This window comes from Leptodactylus fuscus, chromosome 7, assembly GCF_031893055.1.
Source record: "Leptodactylus fuscus isolate aLepFus1 chromosome 7, aLepFus1.hap2, whole genome shotgun sequence".
Lineage (NCBI taxonomy): Eukaryota > Metazoa > Chordata > Amphibia > Anura > Leptodactylidae > Leptodactylus > Leptodactylus fuscus.
The window spans coordinates 83,292,783-83,318,311 of NC_134271.1; the positions used below are offsets into that span (position 1 = coordinate 83,292,783).

The window sequence follows — 25,529 nt, forward strand, 5'->3', positions numbered from 1 at the left end:
GGATAACATCTGACATTTTCACTGGTATTGGTGCCCCTAACCCCGCCTACAATTTTGAAGGAGCAGAACTCGGGGCTTGAGAAGTGCATTGCTGTTCACCTCAAGTACAACATGTTTATTGACAATTAGAGATGAGTGAATAGTATTCGAAACTGCAGTTTCGAATACCTCGCTCCATAGGAATGAATGGGAGTGGCTGGCGCTTAACCCCTTGCAGTTCGCACGCTTCCATTCATTCCTATGGGAGCGAGGTATTCGAAACTAGAGTTTCCAATAGTATTCGCTCATCACTATTGACAATGTAACTTTAAATGACTCTAAAAGATTTAAAAGAAGACCAAGATCATGTGTGTAGCCCACCTAGATTTTGAGATATCACTGGTTAAAGCGGAGCTGCATATACTCACACTTTCACTTTAATCAGTGAGAAGACGTGGTGGAGCTGACCATGCAGGGAAAGGAGAAAAGGATTTTATTATTCACCTGTCCTTGACAATTCAGATAACCCCAGGAGAGAGGGTACCATAGACTTTTGTTCATTATGTCACTCACCACCCCTCCATTATCAGAAACATGCCATGTAACCTCTTTGTGCTGCAGTCAGCAATCATTTACAGAAAAAAAATGTTTTTATTATCTTTTCTTTCTGTATCCCCGGTTAATGGAAAACAAAAAAGTCTGAAAATCGGTATCTCAACATCTATAACAACCCCTGAAATAAAAATAGTATGTTATTTATTCTACCTGATAAATGCCATAATCCTGTTGTTTTCTAATCAGTTCTTATTTACCCACAAAATACAAGGTCCTGTAAAGCTACATTGCAATAAATTATAAAAAAATGAGTGTGGGAACGCAGAGAAAATAAATTATTACTGGTCTAAGGCTAAAATGTTAGATTGCTAAAGGGTTAAAATGCACAGCATACTTCAGCAATAACTTCAAAATTTGCAATAAGAAAGTGACAATTTCAGGAGGGGGTTTTGCAATTTTGATGTGACTGTTAGGGGGCATCTTTCATCGCCTCAACCAACTCCAACTCTTTGCATCCTTCAATAGATACTGAAAAGAGTTAGTGGAGTGAAAGTTCCTCCTTAAATTTGCATTTAACTCGCCATTAAGTTGAGCCGCCATAATTTTGTGTTTTTTGACTATAGTTCAACAAGGTCCTTGTGTCCCTTGCATCAGGCTTTGACTTTTGTCCACGGCTGCTTCCGTCTTTTGCTGTTCCTTTCATACTGAGATGTGATCACATTTTGTTGTGTCTGAGTGTGAGGTCTACTGCTTCTAAGTAACTCCGATCATAGACTCTCCAACAGGTGTACACCAATAATCTGTCAGATCTGACATATCGCTCCCTTAAACTTTATCATTTGCACTCTTCTAGAAATTTGTTGATTTGTTTTATCAACCGCGATATAAGTTTTGTGACTGAGAAAACAATGGGCATTACCATGATGGCAGGAAGAGTTGGATGTTCACATTATTGTAAGACCTGGCTACTTAAGTAAGTCATATTCACCTTATAGATTCACTTGTGCTGCCACTGCAATGATTCTGGGGACGTGTTCAGCCTACTCTGCAGTCACTGGTCACCATAATTACCTGTCTTAGCTGATGATCATAATTATATTACAATGAAAAGATGCAGGGTATGTCCGATTAAAATATTCATGAGCACGGTGCCCCAAGAGGTCAAATGTATAATCTGTTCTAGTAACATTGTGTGGCTTTTCTAGGGTGTCTTCCTGTGACTTCAAGTCTCCGTCTCCAACACTCCAGAAGATTCACTCTGAGTAAGTTATAGTGCACTATAATGTGATTCAGCGCAATAGTTGGGAGAGAGGTCCCAAAATTTTAACTATGATGTATGTCCTGAAAGCATTAGGTGCAGTAAAAGATTGCTCAGACTTACACACATGGACAAAATTGTTGGTACCCCTCGTTTAATGAAAGAAAAACCCACATAGGTCACAGAAATAACTTGAACCTGACAGAAGTAATAATAAATAAAAATTCTATAAAAATGAACAAATGAAAGTCAGACATTGCTTTTCGCTTCAACAGAATTTAAAAAAAATTAAAACTCATGAAACAGGCCTGGACAGATATCATGGTTCCTATAACTTAATATTTTGTTGCACAACCTTTTCAGGCAATCACTGCAATCACACGATTCCTGTAACTGTCAATGAGACTTCTGCACCTCTCAGCAGGGATTTTGGTCACTCCACATGAGCAAACTGCTCCAGTTGTCTCGGGTTTGAAGGGTGCCTTTTCCAGACAGCATGTTTCAGCCCCTTCCAAAGATGCTCAATAGGATTTAGGTCAGGGCTCATAGAAGGCCACTTCAGAATAGCACAATGTTTTCCTCTTGGCCATTCTTGGGTGTTTTTATCTGTGTGTTTTGGGTCATTATTATAGATGAGCGAACACTAAAATGTTCGAGGTTCGAAATTCGATTCGAACAGCCGCTCAATGTTCGTGTGTTCGAACGGGTTTCGAACCCCATTATAGTCTATGGGGAACAGATACTCGTTAAGGGGGAAACCCAAATCCGTGTCTGGAGGGTCACCAAGTCCACTATGACACCCCAGGAAATGATGCCAACACCTCTGGAATGACACTGGGACAGCAGGGGAAGCATGTCTGGGGGCATCTAACACACCAAAGACCCTCTATTACCCCAACATCACAGCCTAACAACTACACACTTTACACACTCAATACCACCTCTCTGACAGTAGGAAAACACCTTGAAACATGTGTATTTGGCACTTGCAGTGAGGAGAGCTTGTCACCAGCAGTGAATTTGGCCCTTGTAGTAAGTTGAGGTTGGCACCAACATTTGTTTTGAAAATCAGGGTGGATTGAGCCTCTAACCAGCAGAGTTTGGGCAAATTCATGGTGGAGGGAGCCTCTAAAAACCCCAGTTTGGACCAATTCATGGTGGAGGGAGACTCTAAAAACCCCAGTTTGGACCAATTCATGGTGGAGGGAGACTCTAAAAACCCCAGTTTGGACCAATTCATGGTGGAGGGAGCCTCTAAAAACCCCAGTTTGGACCAATTCATGGTGGAGGGAGCCTCTAACCAGCCCAGTTTGGACCAATTAATGGTGGAGGGAGCCTCTAAACAGCCAAGTTTTGGGAAATTCATGGTGGAGGGAGCCTCTAACCAGCCCAGTTTGGACCAATTCATGGTGGAGGGAGCCTCTAAACAGCCCAGTTTGGGCAAATTCATGGTGGAGGGAGCCTCTAACCAGCCCAGTTTGGACCAATTAATGGTGGAGGGAGCCTCTAAACAGCCCAGTTTGGACCAATTCATGGTGGAGGGAGCCTCTAACCAGCCCAGTTTGGACCAATTAATGGTGGAGGGAGCCTCTAACCAGCCCAGTTTGGACCAATTAATGGTGGAGGGAGCCTCTAACCAGCCCAGTTTGGACCAATTAATGGTGGAGGGAGCCTCTAAACAGCCAAGTTTTGGGAAATTCATGGTGGAGGGAGCCTCTAACCAGCCCAGTTTGGACCAATTCATGGTGGAGGGAGCCTCTAAACAGCCCAGTTTGGGCAAATTCATGGTGGAGGGAGCCTCTAAAAAACCCAGTTTGGACCAATTCATGGTGGAGGGAGCCTCTAATTAGCCCAGTTTGGACCAATTAATTGTGGAGGGAGCCTCTAACCAGCCCAGTTTGGACCAATTAATGGTGGAGGGAGCCTCTAACCACCCCAGTTTGGGCAAATTCATGGTGGAGGGAGCCTCTAACCAGCCCAGTTTGGACCAATTAATGGTGGAGGGAGCCTCTAAACAGCCAAGTTTTGGGAAATTCATGGTGGAGGGAGCCTCTAACCAGCCCAGTTTGGGCAAATTCATGGTGGAGGGAGCCTCTAACCAGCCCAGTTTGGACCAATTAATGGTGGAGGGAGCCTCTAACCAGCCCAGTTTGGACCAATTAATGGTGGAGGGAGCCTCTAACCAGCCCAGTTTGGACCAATTAATGGTGGAGGGAGCCTCTAAACAGCCAAGTTTTGGGAAATTCATGGTGGAGGGAGCCTCTAACCAGCCCAGTTTGGACCAATTCATGGTGGAGGGAGCCTCTAATTAGCCCAGTTTGGACCAATTAATTGTGGAGGGAGCCTCTAACCAGCCCAGTTTGGACCAATTAATGGTGGAGGGAGCCTCTAACCACCCCAGTTTGGACCAATTCATGGTGGAGGGAGCCTCTAACCAGCCCAGTTTGGACCAATTAATGGTGGAGGGAGCCTCTAAACAGCCAAGTTTTGGGAAATTCATGGTGGAGGGAGCCTCTAACCAGCCCAGTTTGGACCAATTCATGGTGGAGGGAGCCTCTAAACAGCCCAGTTTGGACCAATTCATGGTGGAGGGAGCCTCTAATTAGCCCAGTTTGGACCAATTAATTGTGGAGGGAGCCTCTAACCAGCCCAGTTTGGACCAATTAATGGTGGAGGGAGCCTCTAACCACCCCAGTTTGGGCAAATTCATGGTGGAGGGAGCCTCTAACCAGCCCAGTTTGGACCAATTAATGGTGGAGGGAGCCTCTAAACAGCCAAGTTTTGGGAAATTCATGGTGGAGGGAGCCTCTAACCAGCCCAGTTTGGACCAATTCATGGTGGAGGGAGCCTCTAAACAGCCCAGTTTGGGCAAATTCATGGTGGAGGGAGCCTCTAAACAGCCCAGTTTGGGCAAATTCATGGTGGAGGGAGCCTCTAACCAGCCCAGTTTGGACCAATTAATGGTGGAGGGAGCCTCTAAACAGCCAAGTTTTGGGAAATTCATGGTGGAGGGAGCCTCTAACCAGCCCAGTTTGGACCAATTAATGGTGGAGGGAGCCTCTAACCAGCCCAGTTTGGACCAATTAATGGTGGAGGGAGCCTCTAACCAGCCCAGTTTGGACCAATTAATGGTGGAGGGAGCCTCTAAACAGCCAAGTTTTGGGAAATTCATGGTGGAGGGAGCCTCTAACCAGCCCAGTTTGGACCAATTCATGGTGGAGGGAGCCTCTAAACAGCCCAGTTTGGGCAAATTCATGGTGGAGGGAGCCTCTAAAAAACCCAGTTTGGACCAATTCATGGTGGAGGGAGCCTCTAATTAGCCCAGTTTGGACCAATTAATTGTGGAGGGAGCCTCTAACCAGCCCAGTTTGGACCAATTAATGGTGGAGGGAGCCTCTAACCACCCCAGTTTGGACCAATTCATGGTGGAGGGAGCCTCTAACCAGCCCAGTTTGGACCAATTCATGGTGGAGGGAGCCTCTAAACAGCCCAGTTTGGGCAAATTCATGGTGGAGGGAGCCTCTAACCAGCCCAGTTTGGACCAATTAATGGTGGAGGGAGCCTCTAAACAGCCAAGTTTTGGGAAATTCATGGTGGAGGGAGCCTCTAACCAGCCCAGTTTGGACCAATTCATGGTGGAGGGAGCCTCTAAACAGCCCAGTTTGGGCAAATTCATGGTGGAGGGAGCCTCTAAAAAACCCAGTTTGGACCAATTCATGGTGGAGGGAGCCTCTAATTAGCCCAGTTTGGACCAATTAATTGTGGAGGGAGCCTCTAACCAGCCCAGTTTGGACCAATTAATGGTGGAGGGAGCCTCTAAAAAACCCAGTTTGGACCAATTCATGGTGGAGGGAGCCTCTAATTAGCACAGTTTGGACCAATTAATTGTGGAGGGAGCCTCTAACCAGCCCAGTTTGGACCAATTAATGGTGGAGGGAGCCTCTAACCACCCCAGTTTGGACCAATTCATGGTGGAGGGAGCCTCTAACCACCCCAGTTTGGACCAATTCATGGTGGAGGGAGCCTCTAAACAGCCCAGTTTGGGCAAATTCATGGTGGAGGGAGCCTCTAACCAGCCCAGTTTGGACCAATTAATGGTGGAGGGAGCCTCTAAACAGCCCAGTTTGGGCAAATTCATGGTGGAGGGAGCCTCTAACCAGCCCAGTTTGGACCAATTAATGGTGGAGGGAGCCTCTAAACAGCCAAGTTTTGGGAAATTCATGGTGGAGGGAGCCTCTAACCAGCCCAGTTTGGACCAATTAATGGTGGAGGGAGCCTCTAACCACCCCAGTTTGGGCAAATTCATGGTGGAGGGAGCCTCTAACCAGCCCAGTTTGGACCAATTAATGGTGGAGGGAGCCTCTAAACAGCCAAGTTTTGGGAAATTCATGGTGGAGGGAGCCTCTAACCAGCCCAGTTTGGACCAATTCATGGTGGAGGGAGCCTCTAAACAGCCCAGTTTGGGCAAATTCATGGTGGAGGGAGCCTCTAAACAGCCAAGTTTTGGGAAATTCATGGTGGAGGGAGCCTCTAACCAGCCCAGTTTGGACCAATTCATGGTGGAGGGAGCCTCTAAAAACCCCAGTTTGGACCAATTCATGGTGGAGGGAGCCTCTAAACAGCCCAGTTTGGGCAAATTCATGGTGGAGGGAGCCTCTAACCAGCGGAGTTGGTGGAAATCAGGGTGGAGGGAGCCTCTAACCAGCAGAGTTGGGGGAAATCAGGGTGGAGGGAGCCTAGTATTAGCAGAATTGTGCAACGCTTATGGTGGATGAGTATGAGGATGCGGAGGAATTGGAGAGGTTGAGTACAGACATGGAGTTTCATGTTGGGGTGCTTTACACAGGTGGGCACAAAAATGACGGCTCTACCCAGTGGTGGTTCATTTTTATCAAAGTGAGCCGGTCGGCACTCTCAGCTGACAGACGGGTGCGCTTGTCAGTGATGATGCCACCGGCTGCACTGAACACCCTCTCAGATAGGACGCTGGCGGCAGGACAGGACAGCACCTCCAAGGCATATAGGGCAAGTTCAAGCCACAGGTCCAACTTCGACACCCAATACGTGTAGGGCGCAGAGGGGTCGGAGAGGACAGGGCTGTGGTCGGAAAGGTATTCCCGCAACATGCGCCTATACTTCTCACGCCTGGTGACACTAGGACCCTCCGTGGCGGCACTTTGGCGAGGGGGTGCCATCAAGGTGTCCCAGACCTTAGACAGTGTGCCCCTCGTTTGTGTGGACCGGTGAGAACTTGGTTGCCTACTGGAGGAACTGCCCTCCCTGCCGCCAACGTCACATGCTGGAAACATCTCCATCATATTCTGCACCAATTGCCTGTGGCAAGCATTGATGCGATTGGCCCTCCCCTCTACCGGAATAAAAGACGAGATGTTGTTTTTATACCGGGGGTCAAGGATAGCAAAGATCCAGTACTGGTTGTCCTCCATGATTTTGACAATACGCTTGTCGGTTGTAAAGCACCCCAACATGAACTCAGCCATGTCTGCCACAGTGTTAGTTGGCATGACTCCTCTGGCCCCACCGGAAAGTTCAATCTCCATTTCCTCCTCATCCTCCATGTCTACCCATCCGCGCTGCAACAATGGGACGATTCGAAGTTGCCCGGAAGCCTCCTGTATCACCATCACATCATCGGACAACTCTTCTTCCTCCTCCTCCTCCTCCTCCTCCTCCTCCTCCATTAAACGCAGTGAAGCGGACAGATGTGTGGACCTACTCTCCAGCTGTGACGGATCGGATGCTATCCCTAACTCCTCTGTGTGATCTGAGTTATCCCTGATGTCAATCAGGGATTCTCTCAGAACACACAAGAGCGGGATTGTAAGGCTCACCATCGCATCCTCAGAGCTCACCCTCCTTGTGGACTCCTCAAAGACCCGTAGGATGTCACAAAGGTCTCTCATCCATGGCCACTCATGGATGTGAAACTGAGGCAGCTGACTTTGTGGCACCCTAGGGTTTTGTAGCTGGTATTCCATCAAAGGTCTCTGCTGCTCAACCACTCTATTCAACATCTGAAACGTTGAGTTCCAGCGTGTGGGGACGTCGCACAAAAGCCGGTGTTGTGGCACATGCAGGCGTTGCTGGAGAGATTTTAAGCTAGCAGCGGCTACTGTCGACTTGCGAAAGTGGGCGCACATGCGCCGCACTTTCACCAGTAGCTCTGGAACATTGGGGTAGCTCTTTAGGAAACGTTGCACCACTAGGTTGAAGACGTGGGCCAGGCATGGAACATGTTGGAGTCCGGCAAGCTCCAGAGCTGCTACCAGGTTCCGGCCGTTATCACAAACGACCATGCCTGGGCCCAGGTGCAGCGGCTCAAACCATATTGCCGTCTCATCGAGGAGGGCATCCCTCACCTCGGAGGCAGTGTGCTGTCTGTCCCCCAAGCTGATCAGCTTCAGCACAGCCTGCTGACGTCTACCAACGCCAGTGCTGCAACGTTTCCAACTCGTAGCTGGGGTCAATCTAACAGCGGAGGAGGAGGCGGTGGCGGAGGAGGAGGCGGTGGCGGAGGAGGAGGCGGTAGAGGAGGAGGAGGAGGGGGGTGTTCTTCTCGTGTCCCTGCCAGGAATGTTAGGCGGGGAGACGAGGTACACCGGGCCAGTTTGGGAAGCAGTCCCAGCCTCAACTACATTCACCCAGTGTGCCGTCAGTGAAATGTAGCGTCCCTGTCCGCATGCACTTGTCCACGCGTCGGTGGTCAAGTGGACCTTTGTGCAAAGCGCGGAACTAAGGGCCCGCCTGATGTTGAGTGACACGTGCTGGTGCAAGGCGGGGACGGCACACCGGGAGAAGTAGTGACGGCTAGGGACGGCATAGCGAGGTGCCGCAGTTGCCATCAGGTCCAGGAAGGCGGGAGTTTCAACAAGCCGGAACGCCAACATCTCCTGGGCCAGCAGTTTAGCGATGTTGGCGTTCAAGGCTTGCGCGTGTGGGTGGTTAGCAGTGTATTTCTGCCGCCGCTCCAATGTCTGAGAGATGGTGGGTTGTTGTAAAGAAACGCCTGATGGTGCCTTTGATGGTGCAGGAGAAGGAGATAAGACAGGACCAGGGGAGGATGAGGTAGAAGTCAACAAAGTGGCGGAGGCAGATGAAGTGGTGTCCTGGCTCGTCCTCTGGAGTGCATCGCCAGCACAGTCAGCAGTGGCAGTGGCAGAGGCAGAGGCAGTGGCAGTGGCGTGAACGGCAGGCGGCCTTTGTCCTGCCGTTGCTGCCTGCCACTGATTCCAGTGCTTGGATTCCAAATGACGGCGCATTGAAGTGGTGGACAGGTTGCTCTTCTCAGAGCCCCTAATCAATTTCGAGAGGCAAATTGTGCAGACAACACTATATCTGTCCTCGGCGCATTCCTTGAAAAAACTCCACACCTTCGAGAAACGTGCCCTCGAGGTGGGAGTTTTTCGGGGCTGGGTACGAACTGGAACATCTTGGGAGATTCCGGGTGTGGCCTGGCTTCGCCTAAGCTGCTGACCTCTGCCTCTGCCTCTAGCTACCCTTTTTGGTGCTGCACCTGCCTCAACATCCACACTACTTTCCCCGCTTGACATCCCCCCTGTCCAGGTCGGGTCAGTGTCCTCATCATCCACCACTTCCTCTTCCAACTCCTGTCTCATCTCCTCCTCCCGCACAATGCGCCGGTCAACTGGATGCCCTGACGGCAACTGCGTCACATCATCGTCGATGAGGGTGGGTTGCTGGTCATCCACCACCAAATCGAACGGAGATGGAGGAGACTCTAGTGTTTGAGCATCTGGATACAGATGCTCCTCTGTTAGGTTCGTGGAATCGTGACGTGGAGAGGCAGGTTGAGGGACAATGAAAGGAGCGGAGAACAGCTCTGGGGAGCAGGGACAGTTTGGGTTATTGTTCTGTAAAGCTTCGGAATTTTGGGAGGAAGGAAGACAAGACTGTTGGGTAATAGGAGGAGAGGAGGCAGAGTCTGACTGGCTGCTGGACAATGTGCTGTAAGCGTTCTCTGACAGCCATTGCAAGACCTGTTCCTGGTTCTCGGGCCTACTAAGGTTTGTACCCTGCAGTTTAGTTAATGTGGCAAGCAACCCTGGCACTGTGGAGTGGCGCAATGCTTGCTGCCCCACAGGAGTAGGCACGGGACGCCCTGTGGCTTCACTGCTACCTTGCTCCCCAGAACCATTCCCCCGACCTCGCCCACGGCCTCGTCCACGTCCCTTTCCGGGAGCCTTGCGCATTTTGAATTCCTAGTTAGAAATTGGCACTGTATACCAGTAGTAAAAATTGTGGGTGCACGTAACCCCAATATATTCTTTGAATTACCAGTCAGAAACTGGCACTATATGGCAGTAGCAAGAAATGAGGGTATTTGTATTCCCAATATACTCTTTGAATTCCCAGTCAGACAATGGCACTGTATACCAGTAGTAAAAATTGTGGGTGCACGTAACCCCAATATATTCTTTGAATTCCCAGTCAGAAACTGGCACTATATGGCAGTAGCAAGAAATGAGGGTATTTATAACCCCAATATATTCTTTGAATTCCCAGTCAGACAATGGCACTGTATACCAGTAGTAAAAATTGTGGGTGCACGTAACCCCAATATATTCTTTGAATTCCCAGTCAGAAACTGGCACTATATGGCAGTAGCAAGAAATGAGGGTATTTGTATTCCCAATATACTCTTTGAATTCCCAGTCAGACAATGGCACTGTATACCAGTAGTAAAAATTGTGGGTGCACGTAACCCCAATATATTCTTTGAATTCCCAGTCAGAAACTGGCACTATATGGCAGTAGCAAGAAATGAGGGTATTTGTATTCCCAATATACTCTTTGAATTCCCAGTCAGACAATGGCACTGTATACCAGTAGTAAAAATTGTGGGTGCACGTAACCCCAATATATTCTTTGAATTACCAGTCAGAAACTGGCACTATATGGCAGTAGCAAGAAATGAGGGTATTTATAACCCCAATATATTCTTTGAATTCCCAGTCAGACAATGGCACTGTATACCAGTAGTAAAAATTGTGGGTGCACGTAACCCCAATATATTCTTTGAATTCCCAGTCAGAAACTGGCACTATATGGCAGTAGCAAGAAATGAGGGTATTTGTATTCCCAATATACTCTTTGAATTCCCAGTCAGACAATGGCACTGTATACCAGTAGTAAAAATTGTGGGTGCACGTAACCCCAATATATTCTTTGAATTACCAGTCAGAAACTGGCACTATATGGCAGTAGCAAGAAATGAGGGTATTTATAACCCCAATATATTCTTTGAATTCCCAGTCAGACAATGGCACTGTATACCAGTAGTAAAAATTGTGGGTGCACGTAACCCCAATATATTCTTTGAATTACCAGTCAGAAACTGGCACTATATGGCAGTAGCAAGAAATGAGGGTATTTATAACCCCAATATATTCTTTGAATTCCCAGTCAGACAATGGCACTGTATACCAGTAGTAAAAATTGTGGGTGCACGTAACCCCAATATATTCTTTGAATTCCCAGTCAGAAACTGGCACTATATGGCAGTAGCAAGAAATGAGGGTATTTGTATTCCCAATATACTCTTTGAATTCCCAGTCAGACAATGGCACTGTATACCAGTAGTAAAAATTGTGGGTGCACGTAACCCCAATATATTCTTTGAATTCCCAGTCAGAAACTGGCACTATATGGCAGTAGCAAGAAATGAGGGTATTTATAACCCCAATATATTCTTTGAATTCCCAGTCAGACAATGGCACTGTATACCAGTAGTAAAAATTGTGGGTGCACGTAACCCCAATATATTCTTTGAATTCCCAGTCAGAAACTGGCACTATATGGCAGTAGCAAGAAATGAGGGTATTTGTATTCCCAATATACTCTTTGAATTCCCAGTCAGACAATGGCACTGTATACCAGTAGTAAAAATTGTGGGTGCACGTAACCCCAATATATTCTTTGAATTCCCAGTCAGAAACTGGCACTATATGGCAGTAGCAAGAAATGAGGGTATTTATAACCCCAATATATTCTTTGAATTCCCAGTCAGACAATGGCACTGTATACCAGTAGTAAAAATTGTGGGTGCACGTAACCCCAATATATTCTTTGAATTCCCAGTCAGAAACTGGCACTATATGGCAGTAGCAAGAAATGAGGGTATTTGTATTCCCAATATACTCTTTGAATTCCCAGTCAGACAATGGCACTGTATACCAGTAGTAAAAATTGTGGGTGCACGTAACCCCAATATATTCTTTGAATTCCCAGTCAGACACTGGCACTATATGGCAGTAGCAAGAAATGAGGGTATTTGTATTCCCAATATATTCTTTGAATTCCCAGTCAGACAATGGCACTGTATACCAGTAGTAAAAATTGTGGGTGCACGTAACCCCAATATATTCTTTGAATTACCAGTCAGAAACTGGCACTATATGGCAGTAGCAAGAAATGAGGGTATTTATAACCCCAATATATTCTTTGAATTCCCAGTCAGACAATGGCACTGTATACCAGTAGTAAAAATTGTGGGTGCACGTAACCCCAATATATTCTTTGAATTCCCAGTCAGAAACTGGCACTATATGGCAGTAGCAAGAAATGAGGGTATTTGTATTCCCAATATACTCTTTGAATTCCCAGTCAGACAATGGCACTGTATACCAGTAGTAAAAATTGTGGGTGCACGTAACCCCAATATATTCTTTGAATTCCCAGTCAGACACTGGCACTATATGGCAGTAGCAAGAAATGAGGGTATTTGTATTCCCAATATATTCTTTGAATTCCCAGTCAGACAATGGCACTGTATACCAGTAGTAAAAATTGTGGGTGCACGTAACCCCAATATATTCTTTGAATTACCAGTCAGAAACTGGCACTATATGGCAGTAGCAAGAAATGAGGGTATTTGTATTCCCAATATATTCTTTGAATTCCCAGTCAGACAATGGCACTGTATACCAGTAGTAAAAATTGTGGGTGTATATAGCCCCAATTCTATTGCTAGGGGACTTGCAGGGTATTTCTGGGGTGAAGGTGGGGGGGCACACCGTTGGAACGGGTATCGGGGTATATATCGGGTATACGGGAATACACTGACAGTGTATTCCATTCAGGATCCTGGGAAAGCTGGGTTGCGGCGATTGAGCCCGTCAGTGCCACGTTACACTGACAAGCTTCTCCCTGGAATTTAGCTCTTACAAGAGCTGTTGGTTGTCTTCTCCTTCCTATCCTAGCCTGTCCCTGCCTACCCAGAATCTAAGCCCTAGCTAGCTGGACGGAAACCTCCGTCCTCGGTGAATTGCAAGCTCAGAATGACGCGAAGCTGGGCGTCGCTGTTCTTTTAAATTAGAGGTCACATGTTTTCGGCAGCCAATGGGTTTTGCCTACTTTTTTCAACGTCACCGGTGTCGTAGTTCCTGTCCCACCTACCCAGCGCTGTTATTGGAGCAAAAAAGGCGCCAGGGAAGGTGGGAGGGGAATCGAGTAATGGCGCACTTTACCACGCGGTGTTCGATTCGATTCGAACATGCCGAACAGCCTAATATCCGATCGAACATGAGTTCGATAGAACACTGTTCGCTCATCTCTAGTCATTATCCTGTTGCAAGACCCATGACCTGCGCCTCAGACCAAACTTTCTGACACTGGACAGCACATTTCTCTCTAGAATCCCTTGATAGTCTTTTGAGATTTAATTGTACCCTGCACAGGTTCAAGACACTCTGTGCCAGATGCAGCATAGTAGCCCCAGAACATAACAGAGCCTCCTCCATGTTTCACAGTAGGGACAGTGTTATTTTAAAGATATGCTTCATTTTTCCATCTGTGAACATAGAGCTGATGTGCCTTGCTAAAAAGTTTGATTCTTGTCTCATCTGTCCATAGGACATTCTCCCAGAAGCTTTGTGGCTTGTCAACATGTAGTTTGGCAAATTATTACTTTTGTCAGATTCAAGTTATTTCTGTGACCATTGTGCATTTTTCTTTTATTAACCGGGGGGTACCAACAATTTTGTCCACGTGTGTATGTACGGTAGACAATGACCGATTAGAGAATATAGGCTCTTTCCACAAATCTGAAGATCAAACTGTGCTGAAGTAAGAAATGGGGTTCATCTTGTCTTATTTCTCTCTGCTTATAGAGAGGAAGAACTGACGTACCTCAAATTTGTAGCAGATATAACAAATGAAATCATGACCCTTGGGCTGTTCTCAGACAGGTCAGTGGTGATCAAATGATATAGCTGCAGGGGAAGGGACAGTACTCATTGTCAGTGCTCTAAATATCTGTCTGTTTCAGGGTGTTAGAGCGCGTGTTCCAGCGCCATCTAGAAGAAAACAGACATCGATTAGATGAGGTAAGACTCCCTGGGATTGGTAACAAGATCAGCACTGCTGTCCTGATGGGGATCCTGCTTTTTCCATTTTATAATGCTGGTTTTACTCACAGCCATTTTGAGGAACACAACGCGTCTCGCTTGTCATTTTTAACTTTGTTTTTTTGGTGGCCAGATGTCCTACTTCTAATGCGTAATAGCTTGTAGCATGTGTGCGTCTTCCCATAAGATCTGCATACTCTTCCCTCTCATATCTACCCTGTGCTGCTGTAAAACTTGCTCCTGTTACTTTGTTTCCCAGTGTGTGATCCTCCCATACTTTACCAGCTTATTGCATGTAAATTATTTTCTTTGTACAGGGTAAAATGCACCATCTGCTAGACATTCTCAGGGCTGACTTGGACTTCAAGGAGGAAACCAATCAGAAGTCACTTGTGGGTAACCTCTCAAGCACCAGTAGACCACTCGCCAATTTGTCTTGGGATGGAGCCATGAATAGGAACTCTCAGGAGCAAGCTTCCTGTCATCGAGATGGTATAGTCATTGACCAGCATCTACTTGCGAACTCTGTACCATACATGAATGGAAAATATAGTAAGTACCAGTTTCAAGTTGATGCCCTTGCTGAAAGAAAAAACTTGAGTCTTCAGTAGGTGATACCTTTTTTAATGGCTAACTCATAATGATGACAGAATATAACGTTTCGAAGCTCTTTGCCTTCTTCTTCAGATATAACTAGTATATATTCAGATATAACTAGTTATATCTGAAAAAGAAGCCAAAGAGCTTTGAAACATTATATTCTGTCTTCATTATGAGTTATCCATTAAAAAAAGGTATCATCTACTGAAGACTTAAGTTTTTTATATTTCATATACTGGCTAACACAGTACAAAAACAAACATTTTCTTCTTTATACCTTGCTGAAACAGACAGAACAGAAATTCCGCAGGAGCAGGGAGACTATGTCCCAGTAAGTGCAAATGATCAAAATGATGATCAGGAATATGGAGGCGACCAATTCCCCCAACTCTCATATGAGCACATTAATTCTTCTCTGGATAACAGAGGTACAGAAGAAGATAGAGCATCTTCTGACCATGAAGTTGGTGATATTCAGGTATTGCAAGAAATCCCTGAGAACAATCTCCTGCCAGACATCTCTGATAAAGATCAGACCTTGGACAACACATTCGACTCCTTAGAAATAGGTCTGGAGATCTGTACGTCACCTAAGAAAACGGACAATATAGAGTCTCTTGAAGACCTGCAGCAAAATTTTTCTGTCGTCCAGGTTTCAGATTCAGGAGAGGAAGAATCTGTAGAGACTAATGACCAGAATGGCTTCTAGAGAAATAAATGATGTAGTGGAGTATCCTGCTGCTTCTAGGAATTTATTCACATACGGGTAATACCTTAGGGCTAAGAAAACTAGATGTGGTAGGGTTTTCTGTCTCCGTTTATCATTGTCTGTTAAAAGGAAAACCAGGCTAAAGATATTGATGACCTTTCCTAAGAATAGCTCACTAGTATCTGTATCTAATACCCATCACCCTACTGATCCACTCTTCTCAGCAGCCAATACCCTGAGAATGGAGCAGAATGCAGACAGCTCTGTTCTCTGCGGCAGCTGATCGATGGGAGTGCCGGGTGTCATATCTGCACTGCTCTTATAGCGATGACCTGTCTTACAGTAGACCATCAATATCAAGTTTTGGACAACCCCTTAAAGGAAATAACAATTTTTTGATAGCAATCCAGAGGATTGCATAGAGCAAGACTAAGTTTTTACATTTAGAGACTAAAATAGACAAGAGTCAAAATGTCTGCTTAGAACCTAAGGCGATCCAGTGCATTTATATGGCAGACACTGTGACAGTCTCCAGCTAAAACTCAGGCACAGATGTGAATGTAGCCTTAGTGGTAAGAGTCTTGTCTTTATAGATTGCCACTGGATATGACCATGAACTTTTATAGTCTGGCACTTGTGAGAAATCCAGCGATGATTTCCTTATTGTGGACAGAGACAGGGGGAGAGTTTCTGCATTTATGATCATATCCATTGGCAACTGACAGTCTCTCTTTAAGATGGTTAGGCTTCAGAACTTTGAAAACTATATTTTTTGGAAAAATGTGTAACTTAACTGTGTCCAGATTTATGGGAGTTGTAGTTTGGTTGTCTCCTAAGTCCCTGCTGTATGGTGTGGGCTAGATGATACAAATATAATGCACAATTGGTATTCTCCCATTAAAACATTTAGAACATGACTGCTGTCACTGTCTCTTGTCCATGTCTAAAGAATCATATGATCTCTTCAAGCTAACCTTGTCTGTTTAGGCCTAGCAGCGACCATAAACAAGCAGAGCTGCAGTTTAAAGTATTGGGTAGGGACCTGAGCTTCTGATTTCTCCTGAGACAGGAGTTGGATTTTAGTCTACTCTAAAGACTATGCTACTAAGGTGGAGTTACAGTTCATATCATTGTCCTAATAGAGCAGACCTGCAGTGTAAAGTAGGAGCCTGACCATCTGAGGACAATGCAGTTTAGCTGGCGTCACTATAATTTTTCCCAGTAATGTAGTATTGTGCATAACAGAAAATCCAAGACTCTGGAAACTGCTCCAAATATTTAATTTCCATGGCAAAAATATACTATATTCATTTTTGCATATATCACATATTACATATTTGGTTAAACAGGAATTATCACACAGTCTGTACATTGAGCCGTGCTGATTGTACAATATCATACATGAGCTTTGCCCCCCCAAAAATGAACAGGATACCACTGCACTTCTGGGAAGTGGGGTCAGCTGTGCTAAACCTGTTCCGTAGTGATACACGCTGATGTCTTCAGGTAGTGCCAATATTATACAATACTATAAAAGAACAGGTCAGGGGTACAGAAACTGCTCCCACCAATAAAAATGTTGCCATCCTCAAGTAGTTACATTGTCTATATTTTAGTGTGAAAGGAAATTGTTAATGTCTTGCAATATTTTCATAGATTCAGCATTATTAGACACATTAGATGATGCCATTTTACATACCTGACATTACAGCACAGTGTTCAGCATAGTCACTGTGTACAGTAAACAGATTCCACTTCTACATTCATTTTACAAGTCTGTAAGCTCATCCTTTCTAGAACTTCCAGCATATTCTGACAGTTTCTTTCTTTGTCTGGATTCAGATTTTTACAGAACAGGAATCTGTCATGAATTTAATACACATTATGAACCCTCACATAATCGCTTCGAGCTACATCACCAGGCAGCCGCTCTCTGCTACAGTCAGTAAATGTCACATCCAGTTCATCAGCCTTGTGTGCTGGTCATAATGTGTCTAGAAATAAGATGTTCGCATCAGCAGCGCCTAGCCAGCTTGTAGATTGTCCTGTAGCTATGACTTAAGTTTCTAGTTTACCAGTTTTTCACTTTCTATAATGTTATTTAAAGTAAATTTCAGAAATCCCCGTCAATGGAGTCATCAACAAATGATCAGTGGGATGTCAGATATCCAGAACCCCTGCTGAGCAGATGTTTGATGAATCCATAGCACTCACAAGTGCTACAGCCTCTGCCCATGAGTTTACATTCATTGGTAGCATGGTGCAGCTCATTCAAGTGAAAGGGGCTGAGCTGCAATACAATTTACAGTATTGGTAGTGAATGAGGAAAAAACACAGTAGTTGGTGCACTAGGGGGGGGGGGGGGGGTCTAGCTCCCTAGAGCACTGCTTTTGCATGAGCCATCCCTACTGTGGTGACATGACCCATGCTACTTGAGCAGCAAGAGCAGTACTCCCATGGCTGAAGTCCCACCCCCCAATTTACTTAAGGACTCATTTGCAAAAGACTTCAAAAATTGTTTTTCTGAAAATTTACTAAAAAGTGACATAAATATACATACCTCTGTTGTGTAACATGGTGTTGAGCATGCTTGGGGTAGGTAAAAGGCTGTACCATTTTGTGGGTACAAGTTATTACCTTCAAAATCATGCGTCCCCTGCGTGCGGTTGGAGACTTGATATACAAAACATGTGACAAGAGCTGGATGGTACATTTACTGACTATTATAAAGCTGCTGCCTGAACTGTGTAGTGCCCCCTATTTTCCTATAACATGCTGTGATGTATGATAGGAATCATACTGCAGGCACTACTCCTTCATTTCCGGCTTCAATTTACACTATTCTTCATAAACCGATTATTGAAAACCTTCACCAGATATCACTTGCTCCAAATGTTTAGTCACTTTGTATTCTTTGAGTAGCAGCCAGAGCTGCATTCACAATAAGGTTTGGCCTGTGATCTGGTAACAGCAGAGAGGCTGTCAGGGTTGCGAACTGAAGTCTGGACCCTGCAGAAATATGAAGGCATCTTTGACTGGGACACTATTGTAAAGAGTCAGCGCTAGAACAAGCTCTATTAAACCCCAGCTAGCGAAAAATTCTAATAGTTCATAGGAAAGAAATGCTTGTTTTTTTTCTTCTTCTTCTTCCTGATTGTTGCCTTTGTTGTTGAGGTACTTAGCTTTTTTTTGTCCTGATAGGCTACTGCAATCTAATGTAAAGAGATGTTAGCATTGTCTCCTCTCACTAATACCTCCATGATATGACCTGAAGTCTTTTTTTAAACATAATTTCTAAAGCAGATTTTTTCAGCCTTCAAAAATCGCAGTGTGAACATACCAGAATTGAACTATAAGGGTAACAGACTGCCTTTAACTCAAGAAATACAGATAAATAATCATGTTACTTAACTAACCAGTGAAATGTTTAAGACGTAACTTTCCTCTACTCACATCAAACACTGATCCATTCTTCCACTCACCTTCATGGAGTACAGTTGACAGAACTCTACAACTCTTACCATACTTAACATTTCTAATATCAATCACATCCCTTTTACCACCCTATCAACCCCCCCTCCCCATGAGATGTGGGAACTTTAGGCAACACGTTTCAGATAAAACCTACAACCTTCCATTACAAAAATAGACACATTTGTATCACAATATAAAACCATTTTCTAGGCAAAACTTCAATTCTCCATAAAAAGAAGCCTAAAAATATACAAACACTTCAATGTCACCTGTACAAAAGCAAGGCTCACGCATTTCTGCCAGTTATCTAGCTGTAAAATCTGGGGGAAGAGAAGGAGGGGGTTATCAGCAGTGTAGAAAACGACTGTCTCCTATATGAACAAGTAAAAACACCTCAGGCAATTAAGGCGCTGGCGTACATCACACAGCCCTGAAGGGCACATGGAGGACTCAGCTACCTGGCGGCGCAGTTATCGCCCACGCTCACTCCTCGTCAGTGACCAAACTGCAATTTATAGCAGAATTGTCATCACATGCTCACCATAGCCGATCTCAATACTTGTGGTGAAGCAATTTGTCCAGGTAGCTTAGGCCTACTTGTGGGCAACAGGTTAGTAAAATGAGGATTGGGGTTAAGATATATGCAACATCATAAATAAAATAAAAAAAAAAAAAAAAAGTGCTTTAAACATCACAAACGTCAGATTTGATTTCAACCAGTAAAATCAGAGCTGTATAGAGTAATACTGCTGCGTATACAAAGTCCTTCATCCTGACACCAGCCATGTAACTACAGGCTAGAGCGCCCCCAAGTGGTTGATGCTCTTTCTGGCACTTGAATGCTTTAGGCTTCAGCACCGCAGGACTGGAAGGTGCGGTTCAGGTTCTAATGTCTGATGGGGACCTTTGCTGCCCGTCCACGGTCCATTTAGAGCTCAAAAAAATGTCAGTGGTTCACTGAAGCCATCAAAGGCCACGTCTTCTCAGTAGTAAGTCGCCCAGCAACTTATCTACGTTACGATGACTGTGGCCAAGTCTCCAGTCGCTCCCCATTTCATGAAGAGGCGATTCAGATAAGGCGAGAGTTCTTTAGGAATTGTATCAGGACTTTGTATACAAAAGTGTACTGAGCGATCGTCTGCACCATCATCATCCGCTGGTGCCGCAGCATGTCCAGAACTAGAGGGATGTCCAGCATCTAAAGGAAACAAGGTACAATAAGCCAGAGCGTAAAGGAATGTTCCTGCTTTATGTAAATAAAACAATTAATGAAAAAAAATTAGAAATTATGTAACTATTTTTTTGCTTCAACATGTCACCATGTTATGACCTCTGGATGTAAAGAAGAATGTTTTTTCATTCACTTATAACAAGTAGAGGCTGAAACCTTGTCCTAACCCACTACTTCTTCACAATTTAGAGTTTGTAAAAAATTGTAGGCAGTGCACCCGTTATGACGTAAGCAACTGCAATGTATCAGTATAGACTGAATGCAAGTGTAACAAGCCAGCAGCTGGGAAACATGCTAGGTCCCTACAGGAACTCTGCTTCTGAATGTAAACCGGAATGTTACTATTCACAGACAGCAAGCAGAACTATCAGAATAGTGGCTAGTTACACTATGGGGAGATTCACTAGGCTCTTTTGACAGTTCTCTGGTATAAAACAAATCACAAAGCGAAGGTTTGCAAGTTTTTAAATCCCACTTTAAATGTATGTTACATTTTTATGCCACCCTCGGCACTTTGTAAAAAGGTGTTATGGTGAGGGTACGCCATCGGCCCCTTCAGATTTGTCATCATTCATACCTCAAATCTACAGTAACAATAAGTGCACACAGACACTGCACAAGCATTAAATCTCCCATCTCCCCCCCCCCCCCTTCCCCCCAGTGTCTATGGGAAATGAATAAAAGACTCTTAAAAACAAATAAAGTTCAGCAAGTCCTCACCTCATTGTGTTCCAGGCAAGCAATCATTATCTCAGACAGTATGACCACCCCTGTCCGGCCAACGCCTGCGCTGCAGTGAACAAGCACAGGGGGATTTGGACTGTTGGGGTCGCTTGTGCTGTTTGTGTGCCGACGAACTGACTGGATCTCTTCCAGATAGGCTGTAAAACAACAAGTCTAGTCAGACCTAAAGAAAAGTTCAAAACCTGCTACTGCTACTACAGTGGGACAGATTTACTAACACCTTGTCTAGTCCAAGTCTGATGTGTCTAAGACTGTCTTAAATTACATCGGATTTATGAAAGTGGCTGATGCCATTTGATAAATCTCTAACTTTACACCCATTTGTTAGCGGACTTCATTTATGGGGGAAAAAAAAATGTCAAAGTTTTGGCGCAAGGTGTCACATTTGAAAATGGACCATCTACAGCAAGTTTTTTAGAACCCTAATCCCAGCTTTAAGTAAATAGCTGTTTCATTCCTATGCAAATAAGGGAACAAGGGCTTTGGAGCATGTCTTAGTACTCCCCGCATTTGCATATGAATAAAACCTCTATTTCCCTCAAAATCACCTCTACAAGGTACTAGGATTAGGTTTATAACACATTTACTGCTGACAAACTCCCTTTAAGCACTATCCCTCTCCTGACAATTCCCATCCACTTCTCAAACAAGGCACAGAAAGTGCCTAAAATACTTAATGAGATGAAAATGCACCAAAATTCTGGCATCCACAACCAGGACAGCAGATAATTTTAGGATGTGTCTTTGGTTTATGTATGAGAACTGGAAGTTTTGCTGTCTCCATTTCAGGATGAGATTTTATAGAAAACTTACAAAGAAATCCTTTCAGGTCTTCTGGGTGTCCATGTTCTGGCCAGTCTGTATACTGCAGGTGCCACACAGTCCTTTCCTGACCAGTCAAAAGGTGTTTTATCTTGAGGCCAGTGGTAGCATAACAGCCAGAGTCTGTGCGGAACCGCGTGGTGATTTTGAATCTTCCATAGGTGACAGTGTTGTGCCTTGACCCCAGTCGTGGCCAGTATCGGTAACTCTTCTCTCGGCCACCCTCCTGGAAGGGAGAAAGTAGTAAAGAATGTTATCCATCTACTTCTAATGTCCTGCAATTCAACCAAAAAGGCAGCTGCTCTGTGGCACTAGCAGAGGAGGAATAGCTGCTGCAAAAGACATAAGTGAATAGTCGTCACCTCTAGACATAATGGAGCGTCTGAACACATGCCAGGAATGGGCACCACTGTTATGTACCTTCACTTCTTTTATATCCCAGGGCTGTACTCACTATTCTACTGATGCAGTCAGTAAATGGCCACTTTATAAGAGTCACCCATATAGTAGTGTGTTGGACCTCCTTTGGCCTTCAGAACCACAGCAATTCATTATGGCATACAAAAGGTATCAGAGGACCGAAGGTGTCCCATGAAGAAATTTCACCACACACCATTACTTCACATCTACCAGCCTGAAATTACATGCAGCCCATGTCAAATTTTGGCCCTCCCCCATTCAAGCTGCCATTGTCAAATTCTGGCCCTTCCATCTGCCCAATGCCAAAGAAATCTGGATTCACATGACCAGACAATGCTTTTCACTATTCTGTGATCCAATTTTTTTCTCTCATCCGTTCGTGAAAAACAGATCCATCTAACCTAACGTCAATGGTCATTTCATGCGTGAAGTTGCAGAGATTTCTTGACTTCCCCTTTCTAATATGGATACACATTGAAACTGAGCCACAGGATACTTGCTCACTTAATGCTATGCTGCACTCTGGGATTACATGTCTAGTCTCCAATCGTAAAAAAGAAGGTGTCTCTAATAATATGGCCATTTAAATGGATGCCACTTATTTTGGATTGGTCCAGAGTTATAACTGTATTATCCTCCAGAGCTCACCTGCCTAACAACTTAGATGAACTCTTGGAATGCAGAAAGGGGGGCACTGAGGCCTGGTTCACATCTGCGTTCGGTAATCCGTTTGTGGAGTCTGCATGGGGACTCCCCCGAACGGAATACTGAACACAGTGGCAAGTGGTGACCTTATGAAAGCACACGGATCCCATAAACTATAATGAGGTCTGTGTGCTTTCCGCGCGCTGTCCGCACGGAACATGCAAAGAGAAAAGTACTTTGTGATCTACTTTCTTGTCCACATGACTCATGCAGACACCGAATGGAAAGCACACGGACCCCATTATAGTCTACAGGGGTCCTTCTGCTTTCACTGCTTACCAATGTGTTTAGTATTCCATTCGGGCAGGGGGGGGAGGGGTTCCCATGCGGACAAGGATGACTGTATAAGGTCTCTTGTAAAGACTACACTTCCCGGAATGCAAATCTTCTGAAAAAGTTCTGCAGACACTGAACAAGTAGGGAGTGCTGAGAGATTACATGTACAATACAAAGCTACCCCTGTAGGAAAGCAGCAGAATTCTAATGACACTAGTAATATCTCACAACCCCGAAGATGAAGCTGCCAGGACACGTAGATTCTATAGACTTCCTTGTCCGGGAACAGATTGTTATATCAGGCCTTCCTCCCACAAGACTCACCTCTTCCAGCGTTACCATGGCAATAATGGCCACTCCCTGTTCCCACACCATCTGCCAGAAGTCTTGGCAAGTGTTCTGCAGAGGACCTTGGGTAGCAATGTAATCCCACTCCACGCCACCGACAGTCTCCTGTGGAAATGATAGCATATGTTCACCAAGGCGGAAGGAATAAAACTTAGATGACTAATTACTACACCGGAGATTCCTCTAGATTAGGAGACAAAGAGACAGACAAGCAGCCATTACCTTTATGTGAGAGGCGTTGATGTAACCCGTGTTGTTCTCCTTTGTTGGCACAAGTTCCACACGGGTGTTATCATATGGCAGCACGTCCTGAAAACGGTTGCGCTCTGCATTCTCAGGGAGGCGCGCTATCGTGCACTCAGTATCTGGCAAACGTTTCTTAAGAGTCTGTTCGTACTCTGTAAAGACCATGCCCTGTTCCAGCCGCTCCTCAAGGAGTTTGCACTGAGACAAGACGAAAGGTTACACATTATTTTTTTTTTCATTGAAACTACCAAACAAGATCTTTTGTGCATGATTATGGAAGCCGCCATTTTGCCTGAGTTTCTCCTTGCCTCTGTGAATGGCATTTAGTGATATGCTTTACAGCAGTCTTATGGCTATTTAACCCAAAATATATGCTATTAAAGAATTTAAAAAAAAAATGATGTAAAGGTGTACATAGCATTTACAGAGGACTTGTCCCCAGTTCTGAAATGTCCATTGTCATACTTCAAATAGGGACCGTCACCCTGAGCATATTGCCGTTTTGTTTATCTAAATCCATTCAGTTGTTCCAAAAATATAAGTCCTTTTAGTGTTAGTATACCCTACTTTGCATTAAGTGGGTAATATTCATGCCATAGAGGACAGAGACCCCACAGTGTTACCACTCACATGGATAGTATTCTCTAATTTGCATAAACACTAAGAGGGCTTTTTTTTTTTCGGACTAACACGCACCTAGGTTTTAGAGGAGAAAAATAGGCGGTTTAGCACTTTTGATTTTGACGTTCAATGTACAGGAAAAATATTAGTAGACCGGGCATTTTCGGGATACCTAATGTATATATGTTTCACAGTAATGTTATACTTTTATATGTATTCTAGGGAAAGGAGGTGAACTTTATTTTATTTTTTTATTATATTTTTTTTAAGTTTTTTTTTTTTCTTTACTATTTTATTAGCGCTCGCTAGGGGGCTTGAACCTGCAATCATTTGATTGCAAGTCTGATTGCGCAGACGTCAGACATGACGAAGAAAGAAGACGACAGACAAGGGGAGGAGGCAGATGAAGAAGGACGTCCCCATTGCTGCCGAGACCTCATTAGCATACCGGTAAGTACCTGTATTTCTAAGGAACGGCGCGACAGAGACCACATCTAAAGGTAGGAGACGAATAGCCCTTCTTAAGGCTATTCCGACATGGTAATTAGGAAATAAGTTGTTTTCATGGTAGAATCCCTTTAAAGGTATGGGGCTGGTGGGGACCGGCCCCAAGGCTAACTTTAAACTTTTTTGTTTTTGGAGGAGGGGTGGGGGGGGGAGGGAGGGAAGAGGACATCTCCTTTTGGGCATCTCCATCTCGCAGGCATTCGCTCCGGACTCCGGACTATAATAGAACGGTGGATGCCGGGGAGTGTGTTAGCCGCCGGCACAGGACCTGCAGTATTGCCACGCTCCTGCCGCTGCAGAAAACCAGCAGTGGCAGGAGAGCGGCGATGCTGCAGTTCCGCTCCTCCCCCCACATTCGGACTATAAGACGCACCCTCATTTTCCTCCGAAATTTTTGGGGAAAAAATACAGTATATCTTTGGAATAAACAGGAAGGATGAAGTCCAGCAATCAATCATGTTCCATAGAAAACTTAACTTTTAATCATAAAGACATCTTTACAAAAAGTCAACGGGAGATCCCTATGTGGCGTCTGGCTGACGCGTTTCAGAGAAAACTAGTCTCCTTAATCACAGCCCATCTCCTTAATCGGGCTATGATTAAGGAGACTAGTTTTCTCCGAAACACGTCAGCCAAACGCCACATGGG

The 25,529-nt window shown here is 44.8% G+C and overlaps 2 protein-coding genes across 3 annotated transcripts in view; one reads left to right on the plus strand and one right to left on the minus strand.

Moving 5' to 3' along the window:
- The window catches only part of SPATA7 (spermatogenesis associated 7), a 40,768-nt gene extending 25,281 nt beyond the window's left edge, over positions 1-15,487 (plus strand). The window contains exons 9-13 of the mRNA XM_075281634.1: positions 1,740-1,796; positions 13,942-14,019; positions 14,100-14,157; positions 14,496-14,730; positions 15,069-15,487. Coding sequence (XP_075137735.1) covers positions 1,740-1,796; positions 13,942-14,019; positions 14,100-14,157; positions 14,496-14,730; positions 15,069-15,487 — 847 coding nt within the window. The remainder of the gene's footprint in view (positions 1-1,739; positions 1,797-13,941; positions 14,020-14,099; positions 14,158-14,495; positions 14,731-15,068) is intronic.
- A 1,301-nt stretch (positions 15,488-16,788) lies between these two features.
- PTPN21 (protein tyrosine phosphatase non-receptor type 21) overlaps positions 16,789-25,529 on the minus strand; it is a 38,910-nt gene continuing 30,169 nt past the window's right edge. The window contains exons 16-20 of one of the 2 annotated variants that reach the window (XM_075282368.1): positions 23,730-23,951; positions 23,484-23,612; positions 21,750-21,984; positions 20,913-21,073; positions 16,789-20,159 (exon numbers count right to left, since the gene is read on the minus strand). In XM_075282368.1, coding sequence (XP_075138469.1) covers positions 20,031-20,159; positions 20,913-21,073; positions 21,750-21,984; positions 23,484-23,612; positions 23,730-23,951 — 876 coding nt within the window. In that variant the 3' untranslated portion in view covers positions 16,789-20,030. The remainder of the gene's footprint in view (positions 20,160-20,912; positions 21,074-21,749; positions 21,985-23,483; positions 23,613-23,729; positions 23,952-25,529) is intronic. The other variant, XM_075282369.1, reaches the window with a different exon arrangement.